This window comes from Uloborus diversus, chromosome 1, assembly GCF_026930045.1.
Source record: "Uloborus diversus isolate 005 chromosome 1, Udiv.v.3.1, whole genome shotgun sequence".
In the NCBI taxonomy this organism is placed as follows: Eukaryota; Metazoa; Arthropoda; class Arachnida; order Araneae; family Uloboridae; genus Uloborus; species Uloborus diversus.
In genome coordinates this window covers 227,126,294-227,153,714 of record NC_072731.1, presented here as the reverse complement: position 1 = coordinate 227,153,714, position 27,421 = coordinate 227,126,294, and the positions used below count along the sequence as shown (strand labels likewise).

The 27,421-nt window shown below is 30.6% G+C and overlaps 1 protein-coding gene across 1 annotated transcript in view; it reads right to left on the bottom strand.

Moving 5' to 3' along the window:
- Nucleotides 1-1,870: 1,870 nt before the first annotated feature.
- Nucleotides 1,871-27,421, bottom strand: part of LOC129225505 (protein bicaudal D-like) — a 43,743-nt gene continuing 18,192 nt past the window's right edge. Inside the window, 8 exon segments of the mRNA XM_054859936.1 lie at nt 1,871-2,232; nt 2,234-2,820; nt 5,573-5,690; nt 6,949-7,047; nt 12,540-12,689; nt 17,400-17,582; nt 20,274-20,371; nt 23,540-23,623. Of these exon segments, the coding sequence (XP_054715911.1) occupies nt 1,942-2,232; nt 2,234-2,820; nt 5,573-5,690; nt 6,949-7,047; nt 12,540-12,689; nt 17,400-17,582; nt 20,274-20,371; nt 23,540-23,623 (1,610 nt within the window). The 3' untranslated portion in view covers nt 1,871-1,941.

Below are 27,421 nucleotides of genomic sequence, written 5' to 3'. Positions count from 1 at the left end.
TGTTCCCTTAGTTAGTGTGAATATATGAATCAAATTTTGTTCAGTTACTTCCTGAGATACAGCAGGCATGCATGGCGGAAGAAACGTTTGATTGCTCCCATCCTCCTTGGAAGAATTTGAGCCAAAAACAAATGGCACCAGTTCATATAGAGGCACATATGGGAAGTCCAATCCCACCCGCAATATTCACTGGCCATTGCCCCTTCGACTACCACTTGTTACAGCCGATGTAAAATGGCATGGTTGAGCAGCACTTCTATTCTTGCAAAGATACCAAAAATTGGGTTGACTCTTGAACCGGTCTAGGAAGGTTAGACGCCGAGCATTTTGTGCGCCGGGAACATTGGGCGCAGAGCACTTTAGGAGCAGGGAACTTAAGTTGCCGAGCACATTGGGCCTAATGTTCCCAGCGCCCAATCTTCTCATTTCGTCTTGGACAGCCTCCAAATCCTGATGGATTTAAATGTTGCCAGAAAGTTGGGGAAAACTGGCTTGTTTCAGACCGCTCTAAGAAAGGTGAACTTTTTATTCTGTTTTAAAGCATCTCTGGTTTAGTTACTTGGATTATGTATCAAACAGTTATAGTTAGAAATAACACACCTCAATGTTTAATACATTAATTTTTTTTCGCTAAACATTTTGTTTCTTCTGAAAAAAAAAATCTTTCTGTTTTCCCGAAAAAACCCCCTTTTTCCTTACAAAAAAAAAGGGGGGGGGGGTTCATGTTTTTTTTAATTTTTAGCCCAGGTTTTTGTCAACACACAATTTCCGACTGTTTTAGAAGCAGCTTTTTTGACACTCCACAAACTAAATAAGGGTGTTAACCAAAGCTGTAGCTGAGGGAACGTTGTTTCCTGAAATATGCGATATAATTCATATTTAATGCAGGTTGTTTTTCAACCACCGTTAAAACAAAAGAAAGGAAGAAGAAAAAAAAAAAAAAAAAAAGAAGTGTGCCACATTAAAATTAAAGCTGACTAAGTAATATCAATTGCTTTTTATTTAGCCTAACATAAATGCATCACCCATGACATTTGCTCCATAAAAAAGGCGAGATTCCCCAAATAATTTTTTGCCAGCTATAGCAGTTAGTGACCGACAGTTTGAAACATACCAGTTTCAGTTTTTTGAACAGCAATAATAATTTAAGTTAACAATGAAAATTGTCATAGGGACCATTTGTTAATTACGTATGGATGATTTTGGCAATTTTCGACCCCCCACCATTCTTACGTAAGATTCCGTTTCAGTTTTCAAAAATGACGAATCTTACATCACTGGAATCATTAAATTCACTATTATTAAATTAAACCTTTTTTTCTGTAAAGAAATATTTACTTGAATCTAGACTGAATGTTTTTTTCGACATTTTTTTGTATATGATGCAATACTAATTAAAAATAAAACATACCATACATAGTGCTATTCTTTTATTATATTTAACTCTATTTATTCTTTGTGAAACAAGTAAAAACAGCTCATCTTAATATGATTTTCACCTTCCAGAAGAAAATGAAATATTATCACTACCAAACCACTTGACTGAGCGATTTCTAATATAAAATATCGACTTAGAAAATATTACGTAAGAATGGGTTTGACCCCTCCCCCCAAGGTAAGGGTATGTAGAGATTTTTTTTAATTCCCCTCCCCCTTGGGACCCTTACATAATTGATGAATGGCCCTATACTAAATATTTCTCCCATTTACCTTTGGTCCAAGTTACACTTTCACTTTGAAAAATTACTAAAATTTGATACATTACAAAATGAATTTCAAAAGTTAAACTCTTATGGTAATTATGACGTTTTTCAAGTGAAACATTGTACAAAAAATTGAAATGTTTCGAAAATCTAACAAAACAATGACATAAATATTTTATTTGATATATAAAAAATCACTTAACAAATGTCATATACACATTGATGTTGTAAATATTAATTAGTAATCACGTCGAGAATGATAAGTATTGCTGTCATGAGAATGTCTACTGCTGCTGAAGGCACTATTACTGCCAGAAGAGGGATGATTTCCACTGCTACTGCCCCTGGTGTAAACATTTCGACCACGGGAGGTGTGCCTCCGGCTGTGACTTTTGTCTTTTTCCATCTCAATCTCTTCAAGTTTTTGTAAAGTGGCCAACTTTTGGGAGACAGCTAATCTCAACAGTGCATTTAAAGTCTTTTTCTCTTCCTCAAAGCTAGATATTTGTCTCTGATTTTCATCAATTTGGGGTGACATACTCTTCACAGCGAGCAGCAAACATGGCCCTTAAAGAGGCAAAAGTGGCAGCGTCTTCTTTCAAAGCTTTAAGCTCATTGCGAAGCTTCATCATAGTTTCACTCACAATTCCTTTTTCATTTTCATATTTGCTCTTCAAGTTGGCTAGGGCTACTTCAGCCGTTTGTTTGTTCGCTTTCAAAACAGTACGCAGAGTTGCTATCTGTTCTCGTTTGGTCGATAAAAGAGATTTAAGTTTGATGACTTGTTCTTGTAAATCTTCAACTTCAGCTAATGAAGAATGCTCTTGATTACCACCATGCAAATTTTTCTGGCAATTAATTTCAATTGTATTTTCTACAGCTTTAGTCAAATGAGTCAGCTGGTCCCTAATGGTATCCAGTAGTCTATTGCTCACACCAGAAGAACCATTTTTGTTCTCATTTTTAGCTGGTTCCTCCAATAGAGCTTTAATGGCAATATCACTTTTCAATTTTTCTTTAAGTAGATCTAGCTTGCTAATATTTAAACCAAAAATTGAGCTATATGGCTGTTCTTTGCTTCCCTCAGAAGTTTCAGAATCTAAACCAGAATCATTTCCTGCGTAAATGGGGGAAAAAGAAAATCAAAATTGGTAATAGTAACTGAATGACCAGTACAGGAAAAATTGGCAAAAACACTAACATCATTTATAAAAAAAAAAAAAACAAGCAAGCAGATGAAATTCTTACCCAAAATTGTGATAATTTCTCAGTTTTTTTTATGATTTTCTTATTGGTTGCTTGTTTACTACTCTTAACATTGAAATTATTTATTATTTCACCTGATTGCCTTTGCCTCCCCCCCCCCTCCCCAGAAGTATTTTCAACTCATGAACTATTTTTTATTTAAAAAGGGGTTAGTTGCAAACTCAAAATATTAGGAATTATTATTTGCTATTTGTGTAATTTTAAGGTTGTTATAATGCTTTTAATATTCAATAAGTCTTTTTTCAACTACACAATACTTACAACAGAATCTAGATTTTTCAGTCTTTTTTAATGTTATTTATTGTAGCTTTATAAAAGATAAGGTTCACTAGCATGTTCACCACCTTTGACGTTTATTAATTCAATAAAAAGGGACTACTAAGAGGGCTTATTGTTTTTAAGGTCCGATCAGTTGTGAAATGAAACCTACAGCAAAAATGAAACCATTTTTAATTGGAATTTCAAATACTAGCTGATTTAAGTACTATGTTCAAATTGTTAAATTTTCATGGAAACTCAATCAGCTACTGTGTGTGTACTTGATAAAGTTCAGACTATTTATTCATGAATGTAGGTTCTGAAGGATATAAGAATCTTGTACTTATTATTTGAAATTTAGCCTCTTTTTAGGGATGAATTTTAGACTGGTTTAAAATCTCATGGAGTCATTTTTAATTATCTAAGTGTTTCAAAATGTCAGCAAGTAACTACATTTTTCTATAAATTTAAAAATATGCAATACGATAAAAATTAAAATGAAAGCTTTATGATGGCTACACTTTTCAGTAGTAAGGGATTGGCATCAAGTATGAATTACTTTCACATTTGTCCTGTTTAAAGATCTCTATTAAACACTTATCCTATGTTATATATATCTTAATATATAAAAATCTTCTGTGCGGACATTTGTCACCATAAGGCTTTTAAACGGCTGGAGCGAATTTGATCAAATTTTTTGTGTATAATTGAGTCGTGGTAAGCATGGTTTCAAAGCACAATGGATCGAATCGGAAACGTTTTTGTTAATTAATTAATTTAAACATTGGATGGTTATATCTCTCAAATGATTAATATTTATTTTAACCTATTGTTGAGTGAGAATTTAAATAAATATTTAACCCGTTGCCAAAGGACAATAAGAAAGCCAGCTCTGCTTTTTGTGATGAAATTTCCTACTGGGATATGTCAATTGAGAATAGACAAAACGTAGAGAGAGAGAGAGAGAGGGAGTTTAGCCTTCATTTCTTGAAAGCAACGATTTTAGGTCCCGCGTGATATATTTTAAAGTACTGGAATGGGAAGGTTCAAGCAAAACGTGTGTTCTGTCGTCATAGATGGTCTTTGATTGAACCATGTGACCGGATCGGTGCTTTAGGTTTTCCAAACCAAATGATCAGAAAGTACCGTACCTAGCAACATTTGTTTCTCGGCTCATATCCATCCGAGTTTTGGCACCAATGTCAAGAAGACTTTAAGGATTATCTAACTAATCAGTACATTATTAAAGGAAAAGGTGATGGAATTTAAAGACGAAACAAATTTTATTTTCGTCCAGATGAATTACAGCAGGGTAGTTCTGTATACAAAAGATCAGTGCAGTGGAAGATATTTATCTTTGGTGGAAATAACAAATTAGGCAATATATGAAGTTTAAAAAGTTTTCGTTCAAAAGATCGGACCGCTAATCGGTCGGAGTTTACACTGATCGGCTGGATTACAGTAACATGGTGGCTTAGTGACTTTGGCTATAAACAATAGAGCTGCGTGATCATTTGTTTATATTTTAAAGCTATTGTTAATGTAATTTATTGTAATTTTTTTGTTTATTATGCGAAATATTTCAAATTGCAAAGAATTATTTTTCGTTCTTAAAGAACTTTAAGTCATTTTAGTTGAAGAATGTGTTTATTTTACACAGTGGGGGGGGGGGGGGATGAGTGATTTTCGCTTATTCAGAGAACTGTTTTTACCTTTGTAATTTTTCTAAACGATATCCTTTCGATTGTTTTATATTTTTTCATATGGGGGATGTTGCAGCGGGATTTCTCTTTTTGTTAAAGATGGGTAGTTACATTTTTACACTTAATATCTGAGGATGCTTTTTATCCTTTGAGTATGGCTGAAGGAACAAACCATCAAGTTCGGGAGAAAAAATAGTTAATAAAACAACTGCTCAGTGGGCATTAGATAAATCAAGTTGTAATAAATATACGCATTCTGACACCATAGCAGCTTAAAACATTTTTTTTTACTTATTTTTTTCAACAGAACGGTTGAAACACTTGATAGTTTATTGAAATTTTTTAACTTTTCAATTTACAAAGTTTGAACAGAACAACGTCTGTCGGGTCCTCTAGTGTATTACTATTTCCAATGTCTGACTTTTTTTACTATTAGCTCAATATTCAGGGGATGCAAACCTAGGGGATTCATGGTGCAGACAGCGCCAAATTTTTAGGGGGAGGGGGTTCTCTGCGATGCTTAGGGGGATGTGCACTTGCTCTTAGGAGGGGCACCTCTGCAGTAATGATGCCATCAGAGAACTCAAACTACATTATATAATTTCAGGGCAAGAGCTTATGACTGTTTAAAACATATAATACCTGTAATGTGTGAGCCTTTTACATGATCCAGCATAACACGACTAGGAGTTTCTCCATTTACCATACAAACATGATGATATAATTGAGCTAGTTCTTCTGAAACAGCCACCAGATCATCCTGTAAATTACAAAATTTTTATTCATTTGTGTTTTCTTTCTTTTTTTTTTTCAAAGAAAAATAACTTTTTAGAAAGGTAAAACCACTTTTGCCTTGTAGCGGGACATGTGAACAGATGAAAGAAACAAATTGGGTACATTTTATCTACATAAATTAATTTTGATCTTTTGCCATGAAGTAGGGCTAAATGCCAAGAATAAGAAGATAAGACATACCCATTGCACTTTCAAGAAGGAAATAAAAAGTATGACCTAGAATTAAAAATAAAAGTTTAAAATAATTGGGAGAGAACAGGTGCATACTGAATAGAGTCTAAAAAACTAACTCCCTATTTTCTTTGAAATTAGAGGTTTTTTTCCATTATTTATATTCTGCAACTTAAGAAAAAAAATCTCTTAACACTTTTCTAACAAAAGAAACATTCTAAATAGTAGCTGGAGAAGAATAACGACTAACATTTGTGCCACATTATAAAAAATGCTGAATTAGGTCTGCTTATACGAATAATTTTCCCGGATAATCGAATAATATTAATCACAAATACTTTTGTTGAGAAAAATTTTGAATAAATTAAAAAGAAATTAAGTAATAACAATTATTGGCATTAAAATATAAAGTAATATTTATCGCTGAAAATGGGTGAGAAAAACAACATTTATATTCCATCAAAACGTTTTTACTATTCTATGAAATTTATTTTGTCTTTGCCATTACAAAAAAAAAAAAAAAAAAAAATTAGTGCAGTCGATAATTAAATAAAATAACACAAATGCACATACACATTTTAATGATAAATTGATAAATATTAAATGTGAGATACGATAGACGAGGAAGGGAAAAAGGGAGTCAGAAAATTGTTCCCAAAAGACCTTGCGGAAGTAATCCCCTATTATGGAATTTTTCAAAAAATATACTGAAAATAGGTGCAAAAACAACAATTTCATAACTCAAGTTGTAAGTTGCTTTTTATAATTTTCATACATACTTGCAATTTGTAAACTAATTATTGAACTATTTTATTGTTTATTTAACTCACTTCAAAAACTTTTTAGCAATAATATTACTTCCTTTATATATCTATTGATTTATTGTTATTACAATTTAAGACAAATGTCAATTTAGAAAGGTAAATAAAATTTCCCTGCTTTATCTAATATTTCTTGGAACCGACGAGATTCGATCAGCAGGGTCGGCAGGTACTGCATTTATCAGAAATTTTAGAGAACTCAGAATAAAAATTAAACACAAAATAACGTACCTGAGTGTAAGTCAAAGAAAGTCTAGTTTCTCTGGCAATGTCACCCATTATGCACAAATCTTCCTCCAATTCTCTAACTTTATTGGCATATGTTTGCATCTAGGTCAAGAAATACACATATCATACGTTAATACTTGAAATCAACTAACAGAAAAAAAAAATGTTTCTAAAGTAATGCAATCAAGGATTGCACAATACTTTTTCCAACATTCTTTATTCTCTTTTTAAGTTACGATGTTAGACTTACTCTGTGTGTCTAAAAAGTATAGTTTTGCATAAATTTCTGCCTATCTTTTCAAATTTGTTTCATCTACATTTAATATTGCATACAAAAGAGGGAAAAAAAATCAGAACACTTACACTATAATACATAAAGCAATCACCAAAAGAAAAAAAAAATCTATGCAGCAAATAAATGCACATGATAATGTTTGAAAAACAAGTAAGAAGCAAAAATATTCAATGTTTGGAAAAGAAAAAAGCTGCTAGCCCAGACCCCGAAGTGGTTTTTTGGAGCGAAAAAGTAGGAAATAAGGAATGAAAATTTTAAAAAGTAGGAAAAGTAGGAAAAGAATCACTTAAAAAAGTAGGAAAAAATAGGAAGAGATAGGACTACACACACGTCAAGAGGAAACAAATTTATCGTAAATTTTATTTCTAATGTAAAATAAACTAATAGTATTTTTGACTTAAAACTGTCACAAAAATAAACCAACAGTACTTTGCAAGTATCAAAGGAATTTAATGTAAGACCGAGCCGCAAAAACAAAACGAAAGAAACGAGCTGACAATCACTAGTATGAAAAATAAACTTGTGGAAACAAAGATACAGTGGCTCCCAAAAGTGTTCGTATACCTTGAAATTTTGTAGGAAAACCTAGATAACGCAAAACTGAATTCGAATATGAAGTCCATTTTTTTTTCACATAATTCCTATGCCATTCTGAATAAAACCCAGCGTTTTTTTTTTTTCAAAATATTGCCAGATTTTATTTTTGAAATGGGTCAAAAAACGAAGAAACAGAAAAAATACACCACAAAAGTCATCGTACACTGAAATATTTTCGAATAATTTCATGATTAAAATTATCATAAGTGGTTTTTATATTGTTTTTGCATTGTAATGACACTATAAAGTCATTTGCCTTTAATTTTTTGTTTATTTATTCCCTAATATTCTGCATTTTTTTAATGGCAGGTATGCGTAGAAAACAACAAACACGATTCGAAATTTGATTTTTTCCCATCACAGTAGACATAAATTGGTTTAAAATGTCTCTAAATTAGTTATTTTATACCATTCTATGGTGAAGTGCTTGATAAAATGATTTAAAGACAAGAATCGGATCGAAAACAAGGTAAGAAAAGGTCAACTGGCAAACTTAACAAAGCGTGATCGGAGGTTTACAGTTAAAAAAATCATGAAAAATACACATTTGAGTGCTGAAAAAGTTTCTGCAGAATTGAATGAAACATTTTAAGTTTAATTTTCACCTAAAATTGTTCGCCAAGTTCTCGGATTAGCTGGATTAAAGAGGACCTCTTCACGCAAAAATTTTCTTGTTTGTGCGAAAAACAGTAAGCTTACGCTTTCCGTCGTAAAATCAGTGATAAATAAGCTCAAAACGTTTTGGAACGTCTTACTTATAGATGAAAATAAATTTCATATTTTGGGTTAAATTGTTGTATATCTGTCAATGGGAAAAAAAATGAGGAATTTAATCTTAAGAACTTAGTTGGATCGGTTAATCAGGACGGTGAAGGTGTTCTTGTGTGAGGGTGCATTATAGCATCAGATCTCGGAAATTTGACATTTTTTGATGAAATAATGAATCATGCTGTTTATTTAAATATTTTGAAAAACAATTTTAAACTATCAGCCCAAAATTTGGTAATCGGAAACAACTTTGTTTTTTATCAAGATTACGATAAGAAGCACACGTTTGCGTTTGGTGCCTCAAAAATTGTCCTTAAGCTTAGAAATATCTCCTCAGTCGCCAGATTTAAACTTAATGGAACATATTTGGATATATCTGGTAGCTAGATTACGAAAATACACCATTGAAACGAAAAGCGAAATAGAAACAGTAAGACTCGAAGTGCGGCTGAACACTTACTCAGAAATTGCACAAAAAAAGAAAGAAAAAACAATGAAATCTATTCCCAGACGTTTAAAAACTGTTGTTGATATTGCATGATATTCTACTAAATAATAACTTTGTAAAAAGTTAGATTATTTACTAATTTTTTGACATTTTTTCAAAGTGTACGAAGACTTTTGTGAGATAAAATTTCCGGCAATTTTTGGTTTTTGATTTTTTAAAAATCATGTTTTAATGTTTTACTAAAAATTTTCATGTAGTTTTGTCAAAAACAAATCATAGATCTTACAATAAAATAATTATTCCGAAATATTAATTCTAACCAATGGATAATGGCCAATTTCATTGAAAGTCGTAGGTGTACGAACACTTTTGGGAGCCACTGTATAAATTACAAAAATATGAAAAAAAAAATCCAAACAAAGAAACACCTTTCAACAATACAGTAATAAAATTTTTAATGGTTAAAGAATAAAATGCAATATGGCAATCTCAAAAAAAAAAAAAAAATAATAATAATAATAATAATAGTAATAATAATAAAATTTATATTTTGGTACAATAAAACCATTTTTGTTAAAGATTTTGTTTTGTCAAAAACGAAAACATTCCTTTGAGAGCATCAATTTATCATTTGAAAATACTAACACTTTCAGCTCCTGTTGTCATAAACTATGATACAAAAAGCAAAGCAAATATTAAATTAGTTTTAGTTAAAAATAATCAGCAGCTGACATGCATTTTTGCATAAGCAAGCATTTTGCAAATGTTTGAATTTGAAAAAAAAAAAAAAAAGGAAATAGGCTGAAACTGCAGAACTAAAATAAATTTGTTCTTAAATATGGGACATAAAATTTATAACAAAATAATAAAACTAAATAAATCACGAAATAAGTAAACTGAAGGGCTTGTATTATGTTATGTATTTTTAGCATTCAACATAAATTTTTGTTTCAGGCATGTCATTTATGGGAGTCAGTGGGGTCAATTTCTCCCCTCCCTGGCTTTTGAAAATTAATGCTTAATTGTACAAGAGTTTGTTCGGTTTTTGTTGTTTTCAGATAAAATTTGCATTCACAGTATACATTCTTCGATAGCCACCCCCGGGGGGAAAATCAAAATGATTGGCCAGTTTTAATTTTAATCAAGCAATAAAAACGAATATTGTTTTATTGTCTTGATGATTTTTACCCCCTTCTTGTTGCAACATTTTTGTCATGGAAAAAAACATGATGGCAAACATAACATTTTTATCAAAGACAGTTCAGAATCAGTTTCTAATGTTTCTCTGTGCATAAATGGGAAGGCATGTAGTTTCTCTCAATCCTCACCATGCAACAAAAATATTCAATCGGAAATTGTTTACGAAATGGAGAGTGAGGGGGAGCACCTGGCATGAAATGCCTGCATATATCTCTTTCTCGCCCCCTTCCATTGATAAGGTGCCCTGAGTACAATAACTTACAGTAGATACGCTGCATCGGTATAATTGCCGCACCCAGAAAAGAGTATGAGTCTGTCAAAAAAATTTTAAAGAAAATGTGCGGAATGCCGCATTGCCATAAATGCATCAGCACATAAAAATGATAAGCAACACCTCGATCAGAGGATTATCAGAGTAGAAAATACCCATGAAAAAGATAAAAAAATTCCGTAATTATTTGCTTGTGGCACTATCCCCCAACTTTTAAAAAAAGTCAAGAAATAAAATCGGAATCTAGCATTTAAATTGATTTCTGATTTTTGGAGAAAAATCGGAAACGTTTTGCTCATCTAGGTTTTGCAGTTTTTTGTTTTTTTTTTTGCAAATACTCTTTGCAAAGGAAAAAAAAATGAAATGTCATCGATTTTATAATTATGTTTACGATTCAGAATGAACATTGAACAATAATCATATTTATGTATGAAAAAAGTTAATTTCCTCGATTATTTTTGAAGTGGTCCGTTTTTGCGAATTTCTGTTATCTGTAGCTTTTATTTTGAACTAACATTAATAAAATATGTACAGTGTACAGGTTTTTCATTTTTTGCTTCCTTATGTTCCTTTTAAGGTTTTACATTGCCTTTCTGTTTAAATAGAGCTCCATTTCACTTGTAATCAACAAAACAAAAAATTGGCGAATAGGAAATTTACGGCTTTTCCAGCACTTTTTGAAGTTGGCCGTTTTTTTTAAATTAAAGCTTCTAATTGACGGGTAAATAATATATATTTGCATCAGAATGTGACAGTATCTATTTCTTTACTGTTTCATTAAAGCAGTAGGAGGAGGAGATAAAAAGAAAAGTCGATCATAAACGCTGCAACGGCAAAAAAGTCGCTAACCAAAATTTAACTTTAAACACGCAAACGCCGCGCCGCGGCGTTCCTTCCAGAAATTACCGCAGTCAGTCAATGAAAAGCTCAGGATCCGCTTGTTCCTTTTGCTTTTCAAAATTGAAACATGTAGAAAATTATAGATGCGGCATTGTAAAAATAAGAATCAATGCACAATTAGAAATGCTATACTAGAGAAAGAAAAAGTAGGAAAAAAAGGAAAAAGTAGGAAAATAAGGAGAGAGCTCTAAAAAGTAGGAAAAAGTAGGAAAAATAGGAACTCTTCGGGGTCTGTGCTAGCCAAAAGGGCAAAAATCAATACTAAGGTTAAAAGAAAACGAATTAGTCAATGATTTGAATAGAAGAAAGCTTTTTGAATTCAAGCACTAATGCTTCCAGTTCATTATTTTAAAAGCTTCAAAGAAATTCTGTCTTACATAGAAAATCTACATCATCTTTTTAATTAAAATCTATTAATTACAATCCTCTAAAGATGAAACTAGGCTAAATGAGTTGAATGTTTTGGTACTTGGCTTGACCCCTAGCTCTCTGTTGTTCGTGGAGGGATAACATACACACTTGCTAAAAGGAGTGGACGCTACTTTTGATTACACAGAAAACAATAAGTAATCCTTGATTGTCCCCATGCCCCCCAAAAAAGAAGGGGTAAGACGAAAACAATTAGTATCAAAAAACTTCTTCACTGTAATTGGCACAATTTAACAAATGCTTAACACTTTTTTGCAGATAAGTTTGATAATTGTACTATTTAGCAAACATTTTTTTCGCTGTTTTAATTACTGTGGCCTTTTGTAACTCTCTCATCAATCTTGTACATTACTTATGCTTCAGTATTTTATTAGCTCTTATAAAACCCATGTTTACCAGTTATTGACAATAGTAATTTTCTGAAGAAAGTCATTTGAAGTTGTAGCTACTATATTTTCAGGTTAAAAAAAAGTTAACTGCTTCAGTGGCATCGTGGTCCCAGATATTAAATTTTTTTTAAGGTGTCACTTTTGGGTTACTTTTTACCCTGAGATTTAGTGTATACCATCAACTTTTAGGGCCTATATATAGCAAATGCATAACAAGAAAACTAAGTCCCAAAACTTAAATTTTAATACTTACAAACATTTTTAAAATAGGATTTTAAAAAAATTGTAAGTACAAACCTTTACTTTTAGATCTGTAACTTCTTCCCTAAGTTTACGATTCATTACTTCATCATCTTCACTAATTGTAGCACCTTGCTGTTGCAAACCTTTAACATCATTCTTTAGTTGCTCAACTTGTTGCACAGCTAACTGATAAAGTCGTTCATGCTATTGAAACAAAAAGTATAGTACTTAAAAGAACATAAATACAGAAATACAAAACTGTTCACATAAACAAAAATCAAGACCTGCATAGATTCTTTTACCTCAATGAAAAATCTAAAAATACATCAAATTACTTATTTCCATTATTGTTTACAGAAGAAATTATATTTATTCATTTTTTAAAGATTATTTTTTATTAATAGTAAAATATTTTTCAATTAATCAGTTAATAAAAATGATTGCATACTACCTAATCTATCCACAGAAATCAAGTTGACTACATGATTGTACAACAAATTTTAGAATTTTTACAGTAAAAGTAAAAAGAAATTCAGCAAAATAAATAAGCTGTTGAACATAATTGTAATGCATTTAAATTGAAACAAGAAGTTTCTCCCAGAACTAAACAAGCCAACTTTCCCGTATACCAATATCAACTTGCTAGTATCTGATTAACACTCAAAATTAGCTAAAAAAAAAAAATCGCAAATTATTTCAAACGTAACTTTCAAACATTTTGACCTGATTCCTGGAAAAAAATATGCCTCCTTTATCTGAAGAAATAGATGAATAAAAAACACAGGGTTCATACTCTATTTGGATGAAAATTTTCATGACCTCGTTATACGAAGAGAATAGCACTATTAAATCTCAAACTTGGTAATATTTGGAAATGAGCATTAAGCAAAACGTCTATATGAATGCCACAGCCTTATTGAAGCACTTACTCGTAATGGAAAAAATATAAGTGCACACTTAAAAAACTAAACTATTCTTATTCGTCTCCATCATATAAATTTAAGTAAAGTAAAAATTCAGTGAAGCGAATATGATGATGCTTAAATGTCTGATTTTTTTTTAAAACTGGCAGAATGATATTGAATGGGACAAAGGTTGAATGTGTCATCACTAAGTTTCAATAAATTTGCTTCAAAAGTTACCTTCTAGTGTCAACAGTGTCTTTAATCATCCACGTAACTTGACAGTATTTTGGTTCTTTGAAGTAAAGCCACATAGTTTAGTTCTTTATGTTTCTAAACCAGATCTTTTTTGAAAAAACCATTCAGTAATGAATCAATCTTCTGATTCAAAAGTATATTTGTTTTGTTTACAAATTTGCATATTTTCAAATGCATATAAATTAATAGGTTCAGAATTTCCAGAACACGTTTAATTCCCGACATTGAATGTAGCAGTGGGTCGCATGGATTAATTTTGCGTGCCGTATGTTGGGCACTACTGTTCTAGAGCATTAGAATTCCTCCTTTCTGTATTCTATCGCCTGACTTAGGATCTTTACTTTCTAAAACATTCAACAAATTAAGATAAACTCTGATAAATTTAATAATAAAGTCCTTACGAGTGATGGAATTGAATTCGCATGCAATTGAATTGCTTTTTTTTTTGAGTGGGCGTGGCAAAACTAAGAACGTGAAATTTTGCTACTACAGAATTTGAAACATAAGAAGTGTTGAAAATAACAGAAAATTCAAAATAAGTGATGTCCAGGCAGTAAAATCACATCGCAAAAAATGGCAAGCGGCTGTGACAGAAGTGGATGCAATGAGATTTCAAAATTCAGATTTGATTTTTGGATCGTTCAATTTTCCACTTTTAATAGCTTTTATGTGCTATACTGTTAAATCACTCAAGATTTCTAATGCTCCTTTAGCTACTGTTCCTTTCTCTTTGTCCAAGACATTTTTCCATGACTTGAAATAAATTTCCATGACTTTCAATGAAAATGTCAATTTTCCATGACTTTTCCAGGTCTGAAATTCGGTTATATTTTTTCCATGACTTTCCAGGATTTCCATGACCCGTACGAACCCTGAAAATAAATCAACCAACAAATAAAGCAGTAGCCCCTTTTAAACAAAGCAACTAATATATTTTTTTCATTGAAAAAATCTTTAATTGCTTTCAAAAAGAAAAAAAAAGAAAAATTAAAAGCTCATTAAAATAAATGCATTATTTCAAAAGAAAAAAAAATCGTCTTTTCCCTGTTGACAAAAAAAAATATTTTTTTAAAAAATGAATAAATGTATTTTCAAAATAAATAAATAACCAACAAAATGTCAACTTAAATAATTTTCATCATCAATTAAAACAAAAATCATCTGCGCATATCTTTATGTAATAACATAAAGGACACTGAATTTCTCCATCAAACACTTTAAAACTTTAGCATGAAAATAAAAACAAATCTTATCAACAATAATCATTGTAAAAACCATGGAAGTGGAGTCAGAGTCAAACTTATTTTGGGGCAAAAGAGTCAGATTTGGGAGTCTAAGGTTTTTAATTCAAAGACTCGGAGTAGGAATATGTCATTTTTCTTTATAGTCCGCAACTCTGCCATTTTTGTGGAGACAGAATTAGACCTATTTTGGGATAAAGGAGTCCGAGTCAAAGACTTTAAATTCCTAAGACTCAGAGTCTGTCATTTCCCATCTGTGTCTAAAATTTTGCCAAATCTACGGAGTTCGAGTCCGAATAATTTTCGGGTCCAGGAGTCAGATTCAGAATCAACTGTCCTAAGATTCTAGGAGTCGGAGCTGGGAGCGTTATTTTCAACAAAATTTCTCTGAAGTAAATCGGCCTTTAAGTTTGGGATCTATATTGACTTTTAGTTTCTCCGTAGGCGCTAATGTTAAGGGATTTGAACTGTTCAAAATTGAATGGAAAATTGTTAAAATCAAAGAGATATTTTCTATACATGTTCTTCAATAAAACCTGTTTCCTACAAAGTTTGGAGTAAATTCGCCTCTATAAGTACAGGATTTATATTTGCCTTGAATCTTAAAATTGCCTCATAGGTGCTAATGTTAAGTTTTTTTGAACTGTTCAAAATTGAACGAAAAAATTGCTCAAATCAAAAAATGAAATGTTGGAATGAGGTGTCCTAGCCGAGATCATTCTAACAAAAAAAAATTGTTTGAATCGGACTATTCACTCAAAAGTTATTAGGGGAAGACAGACAAATCAACATATATTTTCCCCCATCTTAATACCTTACTTACCAATTTTTAAATATCTGATTATTTTATTTGTTTTTGACCTTTTTTTTTTCATGATATTTTTAAGATGCATTAAGCCTTCTTTTATTTTTTTTTTTTTCTTCTTTTTCTGATCTTTACTAAGAAAGTAGGCTAAAAAGGTAGTTTCCATTTAAAGCTAAATATTTTTTCGATGCAATCATCATAGTTTATTAGAAGCAAAATAGCCAGAATCAATGGAAAATGTTTCGAACTCTGCATGTCAAGTTTTTCATATAACAGCAGATTTAGTAAGCATTTAACATGTTTTGCAATCTCAGTGCGATTTAAAATAAACTTGAATCTATCATTTTTTCATAAAAAAAAATTTTGTATGGAAATTTTCGGCAGCAACAACCAGATTTTTTTTTTTTTGAATCACTTGCAATTATTTTTTTAAAATATAGCAAAGTTATTTTAAGTGGTAGTAAAAATGTTGAAAATATCAAATCATCTCATAATGGACTTCAGTGCAGGTATGAATTGAAAAAATAATGAAGCAAAGAAAAAAAGGGCCCCAATAATCAGAAGGTACAATCAAAAGAATGAATCGAAAGTTTCTGATGAAAGCTCATCATTATATTTCAAAAATTATTGTACATAGAGTACAATATTTTGAAGAATATCAGGCACAACTAACTTTTTTGATACACTCGCTTCTGTTTGATGCACAAATGCAGAGCAGTCAGTTTTATTATATTAGCAGCCCTCTATGAATGCAACTAGAACTTCTCAAGGTCACAAGATTTTGTAACATGGACTGGAAGAACACAACTTTGATACTGCCCACCACACAGCGGAGAAAACATGCAAACAACTTTTATTTTAAAAGAGTAACTTTCTCTCTTAGCTAATTTTTCAAAACCTATCATAATTCTTGATAACAGAAAAAAAGATTTCTGGAAGAAGCTTTTTAAAATGATCGACTTTACACAAATCATTGCAAAAAAAAACATTTTAATAACTTAAAACAATCTTCAATTTTTGAAATGACTGAACTGCTACTCGAGGTCGCAACATATTGGTTAGTTACAGAGCAATAGTCTAAAAATAATTGATCATAAATGGGTGAACTAGATTTTGCTATTTTAAAAAACAATAATTAAATGCTCTACATAAAAAAAGCTTACTTATCGCAAAAATATGTTCGTCATTGATGGTATAATCTAATAGAAACTTTAGTTTTAAATTAAGCATTTGAATCTCTTGCACACACTATGAAAGCATTTAACACAGATTTTGATTTTCCTGATTGTTAGTTTTCAGAAATACACAACTAGAGAAAAAAAAAAAAAAAAAAAAAAAAAAAAAAAAAAAAAAAAAAAAAAAAACTAATATCAGTAAACCTCTTCTGTCGAACATTAATACAAAAATAGAAAATATATTTATTGTTAAATTAATTAACAGCCATCCTACAAATGGTTGTATCCCACTTTTATTCTTTACAGGAGACCAAATAAATAATGTGTTTCAAGTTCTTTTCAAAAGAAAGTTTTATACATCAAAATTTCTTAAATCAGTATATAAACTCATATGTGATGCAATCTAGCAACACTAGTGTCATAAACAGTTTGTCTTAAAGTTTGAAATTTTGAGACACAAGCATTTGTGAGAGAGATGGCTGAGTGCTTTCAAGAATCACAACGATATTTTGAATATCAAATGAAATAAAAACCTTTTCTGATTCATCTAAACCACTTCCGTCTTCATCTTTTTCATGCAATAAAATTAAAGGATTTATATGTTCAATCATTCGCTGCACTCTGCTCTTCTGGTCACTCAGCTCAGCCTTAGTCTTCTCAAGATGTTGCTGCGCTTCTTGAAGTCGAGTTGACAGCTTAGACTTTTCACTCTCTGCCTGAAATTATATTGAAAACAGTTAAAATTTTGAAGCTTAGGAGTTATTTTAAGAGATAAAAACTACACATGCATAACTAAGGTATTAATGAAATTATGACATTTTAGATTATTTGTAGTCGCACATATGACTTCTTTTCTTCTTTTGTATGAGACAACAATGTTAAACTTCAACAAACACGGTTCACCAACAAAATCCAACAATAAAATATATTCCCTAAATTCTTATGAAAATAAATTTAAAATAAATAGAAATAAAGAAAAATGAAATGTTTGGCGAGTAAAGAATTTTATGAAAAACATGAGATTAATGTATTAAATTTATAAATTGTCAAAACACATGTTTTTCCCTTAGCACTGAATACAAAAAATAAATTAAGAGGATCACTAAACTAAATAATAAAATGGCTTGCCGAAAGGAGGGGATCTATGGCTTCTACATCTATTACTTTCTATTTAGGTGTAAATAGAAATTTCTCGTGAGTGATGTCTGACTGACACCACAGCTTGCTGTAACAAGTAATGGTTTTTATCAGCTTCAAAAACTACAGTCCTAAGGCATAAGGTCAATAAAATACTTATTTGACTTATTTAGGGGATGATCTTCAAAGAAAGTCATTTACCTTGAAGAGCAATGACTCTCATTGCTCAGATTAAATTTACCAAATGAATATTTGAATGACAATTTTTTGATAAATTTTCATTTATACTTTGCAAATAATGAGCAATCAGAGTCTCAGAACAGTTATATTGTTTTACTTCTCCAAAAATTGATAAAGAATGAAATTCAAATGACAATGATTATAACAGAAGTTATTGGCAGCATGTAGTTAAAAAAAAATTTAAACAAATACAGTTGAACATACATATATTGCACATCCACATATCTAAATTTTCTATTTATTGCACTTCTACAAATATCTATTTTTATTACATAGAAAAACTGCTCATTTTTCAAGAGATCTCTGCATGTCATTTTTTTTTTTTTTTTTTTTTGTGGATATAGTAAAGCATTTTATTTGATTTCAGAACATTTGCCTTACAAAAATTTAAGCTGGAAGAAGAAGGAAGTTAGGTGAGTGTCGAAATGTCAGTTGAGGTTAAGAAGTGGACAAACAAATGGAGGGATTCATGAAGTTCAGAATGAAATAACCAAGTCATTTTCGATTTCATGCCACAACTTGTCCCGTAAAACCAATTTCTAGCTATTCTTTTCCTTTTTCTGATAGTTGTTTTTCATTCCTACATCTACTCAATTTCAGAGAAAATCTAAAAGTTTCCAAGCCATCCAATGATTCTAGGGGCGTTTGAAGCAATAGGTCCTACACTTCAGTTCGCAAAAAAAAAAAAAAAAAAAATCCGGATAAAGTTTTTAGTGAATTGAATAAATGCAAACAATTCTTGGCTAAACTTTACACATAACTGCCTAAACAGCAAGACTTTCGTTAATTTTTTTTTAAAAAAAGAATACAACTATGATCATTGTATCCAATGTTTGGATTACTGTTTATTTAAAAGTAACTAGCTGCATTGCCCGGTCTACCTTGAAAATAAAAATTGTGTCAAATGACGTATATTCAACAATCAGACTTAAATAAAAGAAAAAAAAACATTATGCAGAATTTCCCTTTGAAACAATGACGACAGATATTAAAATACTTTTAAGAAATTAAAATGAAAAAGAAATGATGGATTTAAAAAGCATAACTATGGAAACACAAAATAAAATAAGTTTCAGAATTTAAAAGAGAAAGGAAAGAAACAATGGATTCAAAAAGCCTAACCGTAAAAACACAAAATAAAATGGTTAACAACTTGAATGGACATAAGATTTTTCGAATTTGATTTAAAACACCTTGTAACTTTTTTTTCCATATCGGATAGAAGCTTAGTTTTTTGACCATCATTTGAGAAAGGTCTGAAGTAAAATATGTCACTTTTTCTTACGGTGCCAAAAAGAAAACTATGAGACAATTCCTTCAATTTTTATTGACAGGTTTAATGAAGAAAGTGCCTAAATTTCAGCAAAGCCTAGATGAATTCAAGCTAAAAGGGGCGAATAACTCCTACTGTAGTTAAGTTATAGCATTGAAACAAATTGCGTAGAACCCAGAAAATTCTACCTTTCCAACCATATATCATATTAATAAGTACAAGTAATTTTCCGCCCGTATATTCGGGACTTAATGTGAAAATTGGGCCTAAATTGAAATTAAAAAAAAGAACTATTTATCGGATTTTTTTCGAACTGGTCTGCAAACCTTTCTGGTGCTAAAAGAAAGATATTATAAAAATTTCAGCAAAATCTGCCGGGTAGTTCTTGGTTTTTTGTGTGTTCAAAATGTATGCTTTTTGGAGACTTTATTTTATATTATGTAGAAATAAACAAAAAATTTTTTATTGATTTTTCAATCATTAACATGCATATTATGTAATTTGCCAATACATTAGAAATGGAGTCTTAGCTTTAACTTTAATGTTTTAAGTGTAATTACAATAAAATTAAGCTTGGTTTTAAACATCCGTTTTTCTTTCAGCAAGTTGCTACTTTGATATAGAGGTTTGACTGTAAAAACATAAATTTTAAATATTCTGTAATTCAGAAGTACATTTTAAAAACTTTATTAATATTAAAACTTCTAACAAAAAGAAAAATGTAAGCATTTACATGAAACTTTTTTGTTTTACTTACTACTTCCAACTGCTTCTCTAGTTTATGTATTTCAGAAAGATGTAATTCACTGAATAAATCTCCAACAGTTGATGTTTGAGGCTTCTTTACAGTATCAGCTATAGAAACAGTGAAATATTAAATCAATTAAAACCATACATAATAAGTGAGAGTTAAGTTTGTTTCAAAATTAGTAATTAGTAGTTGGTCCGTAATTTTAAAAAGCATTAACTTTAAAAGAAAATATTTGATGCAATAACCAGTGCTGTCACCAGGGGGAGGGGGGGGGGAGGTTCCACCCTGTGTGTCACCTGTTTGGGGAGGGGGGGGGGTATAATTGCAATTTTCTGAAAAATAAGAAGCTAAAATGCATTTTTAACGCCCCAGGGTTCATAGTCAATTTGGATAAAAAATTTCCATGTCATTTCCAAGACTTTTTCACGACTTCATAAAAATTTTCAAGACTTTGTTACACAAAGAAAATAGTACTATTTAATGTCAAACTAGCCAATTTTTGGAAATGGGCAGTAGAAAAACTTTAACGTGAGTGCCACTACCTCATTGTAGCACTTACTTGTGACTGACAAAATATCAGTGGATACTGCTGAAAGTAATAAATTATTCTTATTTGTTTTTATCACATAAATTCAAGTAAAACAAAAATATAGTAAATGTAGTACACTGATGTTTAAATATCTAATAAATATTTAATAAATAGGGCAGAATAGTAATGAATGAGACAAAAATTGAATGAGTCATCACTAAGTTTAAAATAATAAATTTACTTCATAAAAACATTGCCCTTTGATGTCAATAGTGCATCTAATCACCCATGTAACTGGACAGCATATTCGTTTATTAAAGTAAAGCCACTTTTTTCAGTAAATTCATTTTTCCAAACCAGATATTTCAGCTGGCCAAAAGGATCAGTTTTGCAAGCTGTATGTTGGGCACTACTGTTTTAGAGTATTAGAATTCCCCTATTTCTATGTAATAATCTAACTAAAGTCTTCATTTTTAAAGCCTTCAACATATTGAGGTAAATTCTGATAAATTTAATAATGAACTTTTTACAAGTAGTTGAAACGAACACGGATGCAATTGAATTACACTTTTTAAGGGGGCGCGGCAAAATCAAGAAAGTATATGTCCACTACTACAAAATATAAAATATAAGAAGTGCTAAAAATAATGGTGAATTCAAAATTAGTGATGCCCCAGAAGTAAAATCACATCACAAAAAAACTGCCCAAGACATTTTTCCATGACTTTTAATGAAAATATTAATTTTCCATGACTTTTCCATTTCTGAAATTTGTTTATTTCCATGACTTTCCAAGATTTCCATGACCCGTACGATCCCTGAACCCCCCTCTCTTCCACCCCACATCATGGAATGAATGCTATGCTCAGGATTAGGTTCTTATTGTCAGTACTTAGACTGAAAATTGTATAATTTCATGCTTACATAGAATAATTAAACCTTTTTTTTTTGTATTTGTATGTATGTGTGTGTAGGAAGGGGGGGGGGGAACCACAAATTACTGCTGCGGATGTCGCCCAAGCTAGGTATGCCACTGCAATAACTTTAAAAAAGGTACCATGAACTGAAGTAGAAAAGCTTTTTGTTCTGGGAAGCCTAAAGGTTGACAGCAAAATTTGACTGGTTTGTTTGCACATTTCTTGTCAATTTGTTTTACTTTAATGTTAGAATATACTGAAAACCATTTTAGGTGTAATCATGCTGAAGAATGTTCCAAAAAAAAAAATGAAAAAGTTCCAAAATGTGGGCCTGTATTCCTGGTATGACATAAAAGAATCTTTGAAGGCTGATATTTTTTTTTTTTTTTTGGATCGACTAGCTGCATTGAACCGGCTTTGCATGGTCTACCACGAAAATAAAAGTTTTGTGAAGTGACAAATGTTCAACGATCAGGCTTCAATTAGAGAAAAAAAACACTAAAAAATTTCCCGTCAAAATAATCATTCTCAAAGAAAATGGCAAATCAAAAGTTCCCGAAAAAATTAAACGCAACCCTCCATAAATACATCTAAAATCTATAAAAAAAAAAGATAAATCGCCAAATAATAATCAAAAAGGGAAAATTTTTCCTCAAAACAAAAGCAAAGTTTTATTTATTCACTGCCGAGGAAAAAAAATGGCAACCTTCTAAACGCTAATTTAAAATGAGATCGCGCAAACGATAATTTTCCCCGATTTGAAATTCGTGTTCCATTAGGCTTAAAAATGCTTTTTTTTTCTGGTGATTTTACAGCTTTGGTGTTTTGGAAATTCAAAGGAATTGATTCAATTTCAGGAGTATTTTTCATGGGCTTTTGAATGGCCCTAAATTTGAAGTGATCGGATAACTTTTTCGGGTAGAAAGAGCCATTTAATGCCATTTTCAGGCCCTAAAATTAAAATTCGAACCTTTCAGCTCTTTTTTGGTGTTTGAAATCCCCTACGTTCCTTCTCTGGTGCCCAAGTGATTCCCTGCCAAACTTGTTTGAGATCCGACATAAACTACAGATTTGTATAGGGTACACACACACACACATACACAAATATATATTCTTTGTTTCATTTACATAGATGAATTCTTTGCTTTAAAATTAAATGTGCATATTTTAGATGCTACAAAGAATTGCGAGAGCCCTGAATATCAAATGCATTTGTTTTCATCTTTAAAGAAAATTTTTAACCAAGTAAAAATTAATGTTCTTTGAAAATCAAATTAATCTTTACAAATAATAAAGCTGAAAGTCTCTCTGTCCAGATCTCTGTGACACGCATAGCGCCTAGACTGTTCGGCCGATTTTCATGAAATTTGGCACAGAATTAGTTTGTAGCATGGGGGTGTGCACCTCGGAGCCATTTTTACAAAATTATCGTAAGATGGATGAGTAAGTTACAAAGTTATCATACTGTGGAATCGTAACATGGGCAAGCCAATTGGCGAGAAATTCATCATACATTATTTGTAAATATACAGGCGAATGAAAAGACCTTTTAATTTTCTACTACTGGCAAAGCTGTGAGGGTGCCACTAGTAGATATTATAAAATAACATTTGGAATGAAGAAGACAGCACTTTAAATGCCAGCATATAAGAGAGTAATATTTCATAAATATTATTAGCTCTTTATACTATCATTTTCAGATTTCACTTTGCTTGCTGCCTTAAGATAAAATAAGTAATAATGATTTCATGTGAAATCAAATCAAGATTTGCTTACAATTTAAAAAAAAAATTAAAAAATATATAAAAAAATAATGAGCAACTTACTCTCAGAAGGTAAGTTAGCTTGAGTAATAGTGATTTCATTTTCACCTTCTTCTTCTGACCTGTCAACTTCATCTTGGTTAAAATCTAAAAAATAAAAGTCATACAAAAATAATTGTTTTTGCTTTCAAAAGGGGGTGAGGAAAAGTTCTGAACATTTCCAAATGAGCCAAAATAACACCATTGGATGTTCCAAAATCTGACTTTTTTTTTTTTTTTTAATATCAGTACAATTTAAGTTTTACAATCTCAGTAGCTTTCACCAAACGATTCTTACTAATGTAAAAATACCCAACAACCTTTTTAAATTTAATACTAAGATTGTCAGTGTTACAAAAAAAAAGATCAAAAATAAATATAAAAAACTAAAAATTTTAAACAGCCCATTACAAATATTTGAGTTAGGATTTCACAAAGAGTTTTAAATCAGTCCATGAAAATTATGTTTTTCATAAGACAAATTTAATTTAAATTATTTTTATCATTATTATTTATTTATTTACTTTTTTTTTTTTGAATGACAATGCTGTAAAGATTTTTTTTTTTTTTTTTTTTACATTCCAAACAAATTTTTAAAGAAAAGAATGAAAGCATGACATTTATTTCCTTCAATGATTATTTTTGAGTTTGAAATGAACATTTTTTATTAATTTGAAATATATTTACAGCTTTTGTATCATTTTCTCACAAACTTCTAATTACGCAATAAAATGTCACTTATTCAAAAAGTCAAGAAGAAGATACTAAATTTGGAAACATATCAAAGAAGTAAGGATTTTTCACTTTTGTTGGGAGAGGAAGAAAAATATATTTAGATGATGAATAAATTTCACATACAACAACTCAAGTCCTAGCAGGCTGTCTCAACGTGACGAGGGGGAGGCCCTGGGCGGAGTGGGTGAACAACGTCGGGAGTGTATACTCCTGGTAGGGTCACCCAAGGCGTGAAGGCCACTCCATTATGCTCAGCTAAAGTCTGCAGGCATGAGGCAAAGTCAGACTTCAACCTAAAGGTGCCTCAAGGTATTTACCTCCTGAAGCTGCAACCTTCCCCTTCACCATGACACATGTGCACAAAGATGCATTTGCACACTGTATAAAAAGTTTGAAAAAAAAAACCCCACTGTGGTGCTATAGCAGAAACAAAATTAATCATTCATTTTTGATGCTTAAAATATTTATTTCAAAACTTATCATTATGAAGAGATAATTTTTGAATCAGCAAATTTTGTGTTTTTACTTTGTGAGGAGCATAATTTTTGTGTTAGTAATTCTGTCAGGAAATATTAAAGAAAACACACAAAGTATAAAATTTATATTTACTTTAATTATATTTTTTAAACTGCAATACAAAAATGTCACTTAACAATGTTAGAAAACTAAAATGTTGAAAATTTAAGTTATTTAACAAATACAGCCGGAACCCAATTTAACGAACCTCTATTTAACGAATTTTGCGATTCAGCGAATTTTTCTTTTTCCCTGAGTAAAATGAAGGCAAAAATCTCTATTTAACAAATAAGAATCCTCGAACTAATGAATTATTTTAACAGATGGATTTTTATTTTTTTGCTAATTTGAGTTTGGAAATACTGGATTGTTTTCCAAGTGATATATCCATCTTGTTCAAAGCAGAAAAAAACTTTCTTAGGAATCAGCAATTCAGGCAATATATTTGGATTGGAATGACGGGGGAGGGTGCAACCATTGAATAGCGATTCTGATGCAAAATCTAAGTTTTAATGAAACTCTTATTGAAACTTACTTTTTAAAATATTTTACGTGGCCTGGAAACTATTAAACCATATCTTATGCAGCAGGCTGCAAATGACTCAGTATTTTGGATTCTCGTCATAGAGTTGAAAGAGAACTATTTCGAATGGATTATCAAGGAAATTGTCAAACACCTATAACTGAATCTTTTAAAATTTCAAATTAACTAGTGTGTAATAAGTCGCCGAATGCTGAATGAAAAATGTACACTTTCCAATTATGGCTATTTTTATACAGTTGCTTATTAGGGCTTTAAGATAAGACAAGTGAAAGTTTTTTTGCACCCCAATATTACCAATAACCCCGATTTAACAAATACAAGTTTCGGTCCCTATGATTTCGTTAAATCGAGGTCCGATTGTATCACTTTTTATAACAGAAAATATATTGCACTTATATTGAAAACAATTTTTAAAATGTAAAAATATTCTTTCTTTAATTAAATGCATATCAATGTATAATACTAAAGAAATAGCATTTAAAAAAAAATATAAATAGAACAATACAAAATTGTGTATACAAAGAAGGTTAAAATAGTTTCCAGAACTATATTCAAAATGTAGGTTGTCCGCTGAACAGCTTTTTGAGCTTATGAAATGTCTAAAAAATTGATGATTGTTTTTTCCAATAACTCATAATAAAAATAGTTTAAATTATTAATTTTTATTATTTTGTCAGATTCTTTTGCAATCCAATATGAATTGTTTGGGATAAAGAATTTACTTTTACTGAGCACTACTGAACTAATAAATCCCATTTGATTCTAATAAATTGAAAGTTTTCTTATCGTTAGTTAAATGATAGAAAGATATATTGACTATAAAGATCAACAAAGAAATATGAATCAGAGCCAAGAATTGATTGCTGCTCCAAATTACTGACTGTTCAATTATACTGTATCAATTTACACACTTCTAAGTTTTTGACAAACAATGATTTTTCAGTGTTTACTGCATTTGTATTTGCTAAATTTATGTCACAGGTTCTCTAAATTTGTCAGTTTGCACCTACAAACATGCTTGGTAGATGGATTACATACCGTTATATATCTAAATAAAAAAGTTATTACGGCATTAGTAAAACTAAGAAGCTCAAATTCCATGCAAAAATCTAACAATTTACAATACAAGTAGCAAATGAATGCTTGCATGCATGAATAAAATTTCAGTCATATTATCAGAACACATGAGCACATTTGAGACATAACTGATTTTCTTTATCATTTTTGAATACTTTAACTAAATGCAGAAATAACATTAGATTTTTTTTTTATATGTAAGATGTAAATTTTGAATTAGTGTTTCTGAAACTTTTCCAGATTTATTTTCAGAAGAGTTTCATCACTCTAATATTTTAGAATTTAGGTTTAAAAAATGTCTTACCATTATTGAAGCATTAATATCACTTTTTTTATGAACATTTTTTCACTGTGAAAATGAAACATTTTTACTGCCTAATCTCAAGAACTGGGACCTGCTTTTTCACTGAAATATATCACAAAATTTTCTAACATTAAGAATGTTATTGCTACTGCTTGGAGAAAATGTTATCAATCGATACTTTTGAGAGTCAACTTTTCTCTCTTCTAATTAGATAACTTCTTAGAAAATTTTGTGCTGTAAATTTTAAACTAGTGTTTCTGAAACTTTTTCAGATTTTTTTTTCAGAAGAGTTTTATTACTCTACTACTTAAGAAATTAGCTTAATTAGTCTTTCCATTATTGAGTTATTATCACTTTTTCATAAATTAAACATCATTTTCTCACTATGAAAATTAAATTCATTTTAACAGCCTAATCACAAGAAACGGAACTTGGTTCCTTGATGAAATATGTCACATTTCCTAACAATAAGAATGGTATGTCTACAGCTCAGAGAAAATGTTATCGCTACATTTAAAACTTTCTCTCTTTTAATTAGACAACTTCTGTGAAAATAAGTTATAGTAGAAGTTTTAGGCAGCAATATTCTTCTGCATTTTGTAATTTTCACCTCTAAATCACTCAAAATTTAATGAAGGAAAAGAAATAAAGGATATTTGAACTTTTCATTATAGCGCAAATGTTACTATATTTTATTTTTGCAACCTTTCGTCCCTAATTGCTTCTTGGT